This window comes from Suncus etruscus, chromosome 16, assembly GCF_024139225.1.
Source record: "Suncus etruscus isolate mSunEtr1 chromosome 16, mSunEtr1.pri.cur, whole genome shotgun sequence".
NCBI lineage: Eukaryota > Metazoa > Chordata > Mammalia > Eulipotyphla > Soricidae > Suncus > Suncus etruscus.
This window is the reverse complement of record NC_064863.1, coordinates 63,382,147-63,393,641: the sequence shown is the minus strand read 5'-3', so window position 1 is coordinate 63,393,641 and position 11,495 is coordinate 63,382,147. Positions and strand designations below refer to the sequence as shown.

Here is an 11,495-nt window from a genome sequence, read left to right as displayed (position 1 = left end):
TTTCCTAAAAAAATAAATAAAAAGGGCCCCCATATTGTAAGGCTTGCTTTCTTTTGTTTTTGATGCAGTTAATGGAGTTGACCAGCCAAGAGCCAGTTTGTGAGCTATATTAATATTCTCAAAAAAGAAATTATCCAAATTGCAAGTATTTGTTTTAAATAAAGAGAAGAATAACAGAAAAGGAAAGGGAAATCATATAACTAATATGCTTTATAAGTCATATTATAATGTTAGAGAGAAATATCAAATATAAATTTATCCAGTTTTTTCTTGAAAAGCCATTTTTGTAATTGTCAACTTATTGTCTCCTCATTTATGTGATAATGGTGATAGTTATGTTTGATTATATTTTTTTGTGTATACTGACAAAGAGAGTCACATAAACTGTTGATTTTAGAGGATTTTGAAATTAAAAACTGTAACAAATCCATATGAAAAACAAATGTGAATTTGAGTCCTTAACTTAGATGGCTTGATACACTGATTTTACTCTGATGGGAAATGGTACACACATGTTATGCAGTGGTTTAAAGTATGATGTGCTTTCAACTACAAATGCCGATCATAAGAACTTTAGAACTATTCTTTTTTTAATCATTTTTAGTACTCACTATTCAGTAAATGGCATGATATTCAGTGCATAATTATAAATTAGACTTTTTGTAGGATAATGATATGTCAAGAGTATATTTAAGGTCATCCCCAAGATATTCAGTAAATTGGCTATTAAGTGCTATTTTTGCTTATGATAATTTTACCCTATATCTGTATTGAGATTCTACCTCTAGGAAGATCTGTATTTGTATTTGTGAAAAGGCTAAGAAGTTTCAGTTTATAATTTGTCAATTAAGAATACTTTCTTTAAAAATAGTATTAATAGCAGTAAAACAAAGAGGAAAAAACACTCCGTTTTGTAATAGCGTTGAGAAAAATTACCCATAGAATTTTGCAGTCCCCAAACTAATACCCAAACTCAATATTTTGATTACAAAAGTTTAATGAGCTGTAAAATAAATACACTTCCATTAAATATTAAATAAATTATTTACAACTTGAAAAAATATTTTTCATCTCCATGCATCTTTATGTACAGTAGTAAGACGTAAGCATAAAAAGTGACAAATAAATGTTTAAAACCATCAGAATAAAATGCTATTTTTTCTTGTGATCCACTGAGAAGAACCAATTCATCATTCAGTATTGTGAATTAGTAGTGACTCTGATCTGATACCCTGAAAGAAAATAAAATCAAGTGTTAGAAATCAGCTCAGTTTCAGCCTAACTTCAACATAATGATGTTGGCCTACAGTCACTAAAATATGTTAATTAAACCATATTCAATCATGATCAGCATCAATGTGTTCTTAACTATAAACAAAAATAAAAACTTTTTCTTTTATTTCCTAAGATGTCTTAGAAAATACCAAGAACTTTCAGAGACCTGAACTCCTCTTACACTTGCATTTGATGGACATACTTAGCTATGTAGCAACTACATAGCTACATAACTACTTGCTTATGCAAACCTGCTTTGTCTAGCTTGCTTTATTAAAAAAGCAACAATCATGAGAACTAGTTTTATAACTAAATCTATGCAGTGGACATAATTAAAAAGAAAGATTAAATTGCTCAGTGTATTTATGATATGTAGTTAATTTAGTATAATTAGTACTGAGGACATAATAATAGTAGCTACCAGTTAATAGGCAACCACTTCATGCCAGCACAGCATATTTCTTTTCCAAAATCATTATGGAACCTACTTTGAGAAGTCCTAGTTGTATTCAATACCAAAAAAATCCATCCTTATTCATGATTATGACCTGAAATTTAGTGCTTTTAGGCAATATAGTAATGACTTTTTCTGCATTCAGTACTGAATATAGCACTGCAATGGACAATTATTTATTACATTAATTATTAAACCAATTCTATAACAGGCTCAGATTATAAAAACTACGCTTAATCAGAACCCAATATAGTTGCTAATTGCCTGTAAGCCTAAATATATGAAAACTGAGTTCAGAGAAATAATACAACAGATAGAATCTTGTATTCAACTAACCCAGATTCACACTCCCCAGTACTTTTTCTAGGAGAGATCCCTTAGCACAGAGCCAGAAGTAACCTTGAGAAGTTAAATATCATTTATAAAACAAAAGCAAAGTAAAATAGAAACACTGATTTTGTAGACTTGGCTTTTTGTTTTGTTGATTCTATTTCTCAGTGAAACATCCCTCTCCATACTTTCTACATACTTTTCTCTGCTTTATGCCAAAGCATGAAATAGAAATAGAAACTATGTAATATGCTCTAATCAAGTTTGCTCTCAAACTCAGATCTCATCTCCCTTCTCCCTTTATACTTTCCTTCAAACAGTAGCTGCTTGCTGTCTCTACTTTCTCAAATCTGTATTCAAAACCTCTGCCTCAGTACCACGTGAATTTAACTTACATTTCATCCTTAGTACCCCATCCATTTGAATTAGACCATTTTTCAAGTTTATAAGATGATCTTTTATTTTACAGTAGTAATCTTCTTTTTCTTCATAATTTGTAGACCTGACCTCTTCAGTACTTTAAGGACCCACTATTCTAGGCACTCTAAGTACACACCCTGATGATAGTCCCTAAATACATTCCACCGAACTCCTTCTAGCTTTCATTGAAAATATCTATTTTTCATAATTGATTCCCAGATTATGACTGTTTATTTCACTTAGTATTTAAATATATATTTTATACATTTTCCTATCTAGAAAACATTAAGATTTTTAAAAATGAAATCTATTTTTCTATTCCTTTTCTTAATATTTCCTAAAATGCAAGCCCATTATCCACTTCCAATATTGTAAACTTTATTTTATACTTAAAGAATAACACCTTAATACTGGAATTGCTTTGAAAGAAGAATATTTTAAAAACTCAAACCTGTAATATTATCCTCACTTATGCTATGATGTTTGTATTTCCATTTTCTTGCCGAAGTTTCTTCCTCTCCTCAGCTTCTCCTTCATATTCCCTGAAGTATCTTTTACGAAGCCTTCAGAAAAAAAGATAGTTCTACTATTATTCTATTCATCTAAATGTTGATGAGGATTTTTAAGATTACAGAGAATTCCAATTCTTAAGAGACCAAGGCACTATACCATGTAACAAACCATAAAATCAGCTATAAAATACTCTGAAAATTCTAATTAAGAAGATGTTTGTGTTTATTTTACATAAACGTATTTTCAGAAGACTGACATTTAAAGATATTCCATGAGATGCAAGTTTTCAGAGGCATAAACATACCCACATACATTTTCCACCCAAAAATCCTAGTTTCCATTTAAAATTGTGAGCAGTATTTTTTAACTCAAAGGAATTTATGCTTACACAATTTAAGTGAAAAACCAATCAAAACTCTCAAGACTAGGGAGTTAGTAGAGGGTGTAAGGTGTTTGCCTTGCATGCAATTGACCCCTGTTTGGTTCTATGCACTATAAATGACCCCAGGGCACAACCAGGGTTTCTTCATGAACAAAAAGCTAGAAATATTTTCAAGTGTGATCCAACTGTCACCTTCCCAGAAAGATTAAATAAGCTTATAAAACAAGCTGAATTTTATTATTTCTAAAATGTGTTAATTATGTTTGTTCTTTTGCTAGTTCTTAAAAGTTCAATTGCTTAAATTTTTCTTGATGTTGTAGAACAATGCTGCCATTTTCTAGTGATATGTTAACTTATCAAGGAAACAATATATAGTTTTAAGAACTTGTGATATGATTATAAAAATATAGCATTTGTAGCCCAAACTAGTGTTTTTTTAGTCATTCAAATACAAAATGATTATGGGAGGAAAAGACAATGAGATCTGCTTAGTTTTAAGAGTTACTAAAGACTCACTAAAATTGTTCATATATTTCCAAAGTATCATTTAATATTTCCACCAGAACAATTGCAATTTAGTAAGCAGTTCAAAGAATCTTAAACTCACATTTTCTGCGGTCCCTCTAAAGCACATACTAGGGGTTTGTTTGAATGATTTTTTGCTAAGCATATCCCCCTAACTAACCTGAAGTACTAGCAGATAAAAGTAATTTCTAGAGTATGTAAAACAAATTTAAGTCACACATCAAATTTTATGTGCATCATAAAGTTTTTATGTGTCATTTTATCATTATATGATCTCTGTTTAAAGTAATAGTTAACAATGGCAGAAGATAACCTCTTGTTTCCTGAATGGCAAGAGTAGTAGATCATATACACAATCCAGTTGTTAAAGTCATTTACCAAGACCTAAAATTAGAATAATGAGTCCATTGCTTTTCCCAAGCTCTAGCAGCAAATGAGTCATTATAGAACCATTCAGGTCCTCCCCCAACTTCCTTAATTCACTGACTTCTGTTTGACAGACAATGTCATTTTGACATACCCACTACCTGGAACAGCTACATTCATTGGTTATGAAGTATATGCTAACCTTCAGATGTGTTATTGTGAATACAGAGACTACAGACAAGATTCTACTGGAGTCACATAGCAACAAAATTATCTTATTGCTTATATCATTCGAATAGAGAATTTTTTTTAATACTTGAGTCCTCACATTACTTTTAACAAATATAACAAACTATAAGAACCTTAAATATATTCATGCTGTGAACTTTATAACTGAATTTTTTGTTCCTCAAATAGAAACAGAAGATAGAATTTTACATGACCCTAAATTGAAACTTTGAGAAATTTATAATTCAAAGTAGTCTACAATAAACTAAGCCTTTCTGTGAAGCTTATCTAATACCTATATTAAAATTTGCTCTTAACCAAATGCAGAAATACAACATGAAGCAAAAGCACTAATTTTAAGTTAAAAAAATTCTAGATTTTTCTGGAAAAAAACCAAAAACCCCAACTTTAAATATTGCTTTCAAAAGAAAAAAAGTTCTACTATATTCTGTGATCTTTGTCAATAAAGTATAAAGATATGAACCAAAGATTCTATATCCCAAATGAATAATTTATCAAAATACTATGTATTTGTATGTATTTGATTTATAATATATTATGATAGAACTAATGAAAAATATTGAACTGTTTCATAGAGAATGTTAAAATTATACATACTTACAGTATTGTAACAATAACAGCAATAGCTGTGACGCTCAAGGCAACAATAAAGGCAGCAATTGCTGCTAATGCAATTTTTGAAAAATCATTGTCAACCATGCTCTGAGTTTTCATGGATTTTTCCCCACATCGTTCACCAAAGTAATCCTGATGACAACTGTAAAAAATCCAAATTTTCAAATTATAAATACTGAAAGGATCTCATTGATTTTAGACTCATTTTCTAAGTCATAAATAGCCACTTGTTCTAAAATTTTTGTTTTGTTTTGTTTTGTTTTTGGGTTCACACCCTGTGACACTCAGGGTTTACTCCTGGCTATGCGCTCAGAAATCACTCCTGGCTTGGAGGACCACATGGGACACCAGGCGATCAAACCAAGGTCCATCTTAGGTCAGCAGTGTGCAAGGCAAATGCTCTACCACTGTGCCACTGTTCCAGCCCCTTGTTTCTTCCTGTTGGAAGCAGGATGGCTTAGTGATAGAGTATATACCTTCAGTGTTTGAAATCCTGATTTTGATTACAGATCATTGCTTAATAAATCATTTGTCCATATAACTGTTTCCTTCAAATCCATAATACCTATATTGTATTTAGGTCAAAGATCTCTCAGATGAAGGATATCAAGAAGCTATTTTCAGTATTATGTTAAAAAAAAACCCTAACACCACATCTTTTTATTCTGCATTCACCTTTTATGAGAAATTGATTATTTTAATTATGCCATGCAGTAACTACATTTTGCTATCATTTGATATGTGGCTTTGAGGAAAGAAATATTATAATAGTTAAGTACTTTGCTTAAAAGAGGTTTTTATAAAGCACATATTTTAAAATTATGCTTTATATATCAGAGATCTGCAATGACCTGTGTGTCAAAACTGGGTATTTACCATGTTGATTTGTATTTTTCAATATGAAAGTAAATAACAGAGTTTTACATTTATAAATACTTATATTTGAATTGCTTATATAAAAGCATAAAAATAACCCTAATATTTTAACCCTAAGACACTTGCTACATGGTTCTTTAAGAAAAAATTATTTGCCAATTTTTTATTTATACTAAGGGTTTTTTGATCTAGGAGTTTCAGACATGATGTCAGAAAAACAGAATTCAATATAATTTAAAACTTACTTGCATGATACTGCATCAAGGTGTTTGATATATTTGCATTCTCCATGAATACAGAAATTTTGGAATTCAGCATTACATGGATTTTTTTTCTTTCTATTTTGCCTCTGTTTTCCATTTTTTCTTCCTTTTTTCTTTCTTTTGGGTTTATCTGACGTTTTTTCTTCTTCTGTTTTGTTTTTCTTTGGCTTAATTACCTGTTCCACTGTTAAAAAGCATTTTAGGACAACAATCACTTCATCTTAAATATTTTTGTGATGTGAAACAATTATTTAAAGAGCAGGGATACAGATAGGAATGTGGGTACACCTTTACTTATACCCAATCACGTCCAATATCTACACCACATGATTCCCAGAGCATCACATCTCTAGAGGATCTTAGCACTGACAATTGTTATACTAGAGGTCTTGAAATTGAACCACAGGCTCAATAGAGAGTGGCTCCAGGACTCCCTGCGTACAATCTGGTAGCCTCATTGCCCGGCTACCCCTATCAATCTAAAAAATCTCGTGGGGACAAATGCAATATTTGAGAAAAGTTAATATTTGTATTATGTGGTATTTTAAAAAAGTATGAACTTCTTTGTTATTTTATTAGCTTAAAATGCATACTTATAATAGTTGCAAACTTTTGACAACCAAGCTATATTAAATATTTTATACATTTCTTGGATTTCTAATACCATTTTCTTATTTTGAGCAATTGGACATAAAAGGCAAAGTTAGATATAATTCTCTCCATATATACCATGTTATGATTTTTGTTTTCAATTCCATTGATTACAGTAGACTTAGATATATATTTTTGATTTTTTTTTGTAATTAACTTTGTACTTACTCATTTTGATCTGTTTACTTATCATAGTTATAGATTAGCAGGTAGTACTTGAGCATACATAAAACTGTGCATTAGTATTAACTAATTTTTCCAGCTGCTTATCAATAATTTATTGATGTCTTCAAGGGAGCTTATATGTGGTGAATATATATTAAAACTATAGGAATTTAAACATATTTGTATTTGAAGTTTCAGGGACTCATTTACTTAAGGTCCACAGAAATATTTGTTCAATAGATTTTGGGATGCTCCAGACCCACCCAGCAGTGCAAAGGGGTCACTTCTAGCAATGCTTAGAGAACCATATGCAGCACCAGTGTCAGACACCTGCAAGACAGACACTTCACCTGTAGTATCTCTCTGGACCCATTTGTTAATATGTTAATATATATGTACACAGTATAGTTATACTAACATAGATGGAAAAGTTTTCAGGTTTATCTGAGCAATAATTTAGCAGAATTAAGTGAAAGTGAAAATATCATACTATTATAAAAACATTAGTCATAATGATCCTATGATACCTATTAAATAGTAAGTATTAGAAAGCATACTAAGAATATCAAATATAATACTATAGTAAATACAAATGAATACTATAAGAAAGCACCACAGAAAAAATAAGTCCCCTCATAAAAACATTTAAATAAATATCATGGCTCCTTATTAGATAAAAATTTTAGACAACATAAAAGTCATCATGTGATAGTGCTGCTGTAGACAGGAACTTCAAAGACTGGATAACTTTTCAAAATTCTATAAATGTTTTATTTTATTTCATTTTAGCCATTTTGAACGCTAACCATTTTCACCACTAAAAGTACCACTATATCATTGGATCCTTTGACGTCTTAATTTGTAGTTTCTAGACACCTTTATAGTGTAGTTTCATCTTTCTAAAATTAAGTAGATTTATTTAATCAGAAATGAATCACTTCCACATCTTGTATTAAAGAACACATTCAGAATCAAGGGAGGAAAGTGGAAGGTTCATTGGAACTTTACCTATCTACCTCTTAACCAAGTTACAATCACTATAGAACCTTCTGCTCTCCAGTGGGCAGTTCTGGAATCCAGAGAGGTTAAAGCAAAAATTAGGAGACAAAAGTAACACAGCCATCTACCACTGATGCTTCTAAACTCATCAATGACAACTATCATGACAATGAAAGTCAGGGAGAGAGGTAGAATGCCTATCTGAGAGATGAGCATGGTATTGGGGTGGGGGAGGGAAATGGGAGACATTGATGGTGGGAAGATTGCACTAGTTAAGGGTGGTATCCATTTTATGACTTATACTCCAGTATAAAATTTTTTAAACAGTAATTTAATAAAAGAATAAATAATTTTTTAAAAAAGAATCAATCAATAAAGTTTGGAAAATTCTGCCTAAAGTAAATAAGACCTCATTTAATAAATCAAAAAGCAATAGTTAAACACTATGAGTTATCAGTAAAATACTAGATAATGGGTCTCTTAACCCATTTGCAAATCAAATATTTTTTACTCAACTTTCTTTAAATACATGTCTTTAATGCTTGACACTGCAAAACATCTGACCTCATAGGGCAAACAATTTCACTTAAGCAGAATTGTTTAACACTAGGGATTTCTACAAAAAAAAATAGTTACTCATGATCTGTTTTCACTCTCAAACAGCAATTGTAAATGATAAAATACTTTTTGTTCCTTTGAAAAAAATTATAAATTAGCAAAAGAAAGCTATTAGTCACTATTAGTTAACTGGCTTATGGGATTTGGGTTTGTTCTGTCCATAAGATGTATATATCACTGTATATTTGTCTTTATTATTCCCAGAATATTCTTTTTTATAATCATTATCATGATTATTTTCATCATCATTACTGGTTTTCTAATATATCTTGTTTTTCAACAGTGGTATTTTGTTACTTATTTATTGCTGACCTGAGGATAATATCTAGTGCCTCATACTTTCAAGGCAAATGCTCTATTACTGAAATACATTATTATCACCCAATGCTTAGTTTCAAAAACTAAGTTTTGAAAATAACTACTTTCCCATTAATTCATAGGGTCCCTTACTTGTGCTAAAATGCAGTTATTTAATTAAATATAACAGGGGAGTTGTTTTATGTATTATTTTATGTACTATATGAAGAGTCAATAAATATGCCCAGACACCAAGTTGATTTAGTTTCCCAGAATGGGTCATTGGCATCATAGAAAAGAGCAGTGTCTAGAATCAAGCTGAATGGAGTTGCCTTGTGGTCCATGTGCTTGCTATCTATGTAAACAGGGGTAGAATACTTAATCATTCCTGAGTTTTTCATTTTCACATTTGAAAAACTGCGAATAATTTCTATTTCATAGAGTTTCTGAATAGATTAAATTTAATAGGGAAGATGATTTGTTAGTACGGTAGAAATTTGGTGCCCACATCCTGGAAGGCAGCTCATCCAGCAGGTATGCAGCAGCCACACACAAAGGAAGCCATGAGAAATCTGAGAGTCTATTCTCTTGAAGCAGTTTCACACACACACACACACACACACACACACACACACACACAGGCTACTGTTTACCTTATCCACTACTCACCTCTGACTGACTCATCTAGAATATAGCTAGATATTCGAGGTTCGTTATCATCCTCTTCTGAGTAGTCATAGTCATTCCCTGAGGACAGTTCACTACCAGACGACATTTCACTGACAGTGGAAATCTTGCTTCCTGAGGCCATCTGACCTCTGGAGGTCACCTCAAATCCATCAGCACTGTGGACCCCAGAAAATGATTCTCCTTTCTCAGAGGTGTCATTGACCTCCAATCCAGCAGCTTGAGCTATGGAAGAGAAAACAAGGGGTGAAAAGAGGAAGTAAAGCAAGGTGTCTTTCTCACCACTCAGCAGCATTCGGGAGAAATGTTTGTCTTCTGATATCAAAGTAGTTATTGCACATGTGCTATTGTTTGTGATTGAGTCACTCATGAAAGCAGCTTCACATTTTGCCGACAAGCAAACTCAGCTGTTCCAATTACAGAGCTTCTTTCATCAAGGTTTTCTTTTCCACAGAATCCTTGATAGTTTTCAAAGCTGAAAATACCGCCACAAGGACAACTTAATCTAACGTCACATAGATGGGAGAGACTTAAAGATCACCCTCATTTCACCTGCCAAATGTAAACGTATTTGCTAGAACTTATTTGTACCCTTTTAATAGACAGCTTCTGGATTTGCAAACACTAGCTCTTCTAAAGCTGTGCTACCATTTAAATTAAAATGCTATGTTTTCAAATGTTATTGTTCTCAGCAAAAGAAGAATTGTCTGGTAGGTATGATTTCAAGTCTAGGTTCTATCATTTTTAGGGCTCAGTAAAGTAGCATTGAGGGGGGTGCTTTTAAGGCGTTTTTCCTGAGACACCCTTAAGTCCTCGAAGGAAGTTTAAGATAAAATCACCACACCCAGGAGATGGAGAATAGGTTCTATCATTTTTAGGGCTCAGTAAAGTAGCGTTGAGGGGTGCTTTTAAGGCTTTTTCCCTGAGACATCCTCAAGTCCTCGAAGGAAGTTCAAGATAAAATCACCACGCCCAGGTGAAGGAGAATTTATGCAGGAGGCTGAGTTCCTGAGCCCTATCTTCTTTGAGAGGGACCGAAAGCCGGCCACCTCCCTCTTGGGTTTCTGGGTCTTGGAAAATAATGGATTGGGCTCAGAATCACTAGGAGCTACTTCATCTGGAAATAAGCCAAAGAAAAGGTATTCTTTGCTGCGCTTTCTTGCTGCCTGGGAACTTTCTGAGCACATCTGGCAGCTGTTTTTTCTTTTTTCTTTTTTTCCTTCTAGGGAGGAACCTCAGAGAGCGGGTCCAGGAGATCACCTCGAATAGGAACGAGATGGGGGCGCTCTAGGGGGGGGGGGTTAATTCTAAGCGCCGCAGCCAAAAACATCTGGAGGCAAGAGAAAGAGGAGAGAGTGAGCGCGTCGCTAACCACCGCCGGGGAGAAAAGCAGCCGGCAAGTCCTCACCTGGGCAGAAGAGCAGAAGCGACAGCACCACGGGCGCCAGCGGCGATTGCAGGGCTCGCATTGGTCCCTCGGAGCGGCGGCGACGCGGGCGGTGGGGCAACTCTTCGGGGAGCTGCTGGAGGAGCAGGGAGGACCCCGAGGGACCTGCCCGGCCCGCCTAGGGCGCTGGACCTGGCGGCGCCCGGAGCTCGTCAGCGGATCCCTAGGAGTTCCGACTCGGGCGCGGGCGCAAGGTGTGGGAACATTCCGGAGGCGCGGTGCGCACCTGCCACCTTTATAGGCCGGGTGTGTGACGTCAGGCCACGGCCGTGGGTTGGGCGCCCCGGGGTGACTACCCCCAAACCACACAAGGACTGACGGACCGAGCCACACCTCCAAGAGCCCGGGGAGTTCCTGGGAGGA

The 11,495-nt window shown here is 34.0% G+C and overlaps 1 protein-coding gene across 1 annotated transcript; it reads right to left on the bottom strand.

Moving 5' to 3' along the window:
- Window positions 1-2,948: 2,948 nt before the first annotated feature.
- On the bottom strand, window positions 2,949-11,154 carry AREG (amphiregulin). The gene is made up of 5 exons (XM_049790293.1): window positions 11,094-11,154; window positions 9,668-9,910; window positions 6,251-6,452; window positions 5,116-5,271; window positions 2,949-3,042 (listed from the first exon to the last, which is right to left on the bottom strand). The coding sequence occupies exons 1-5, from the start codon at window positions 11,152-11,154 to the stop codon at window positions 2,949-2,951; spliced, it is 756 nt and encodes a 251-aa protein (XP_049646250.1).
- Window positions 11,155-11,495: the final 341 nt, after the last annotated feature.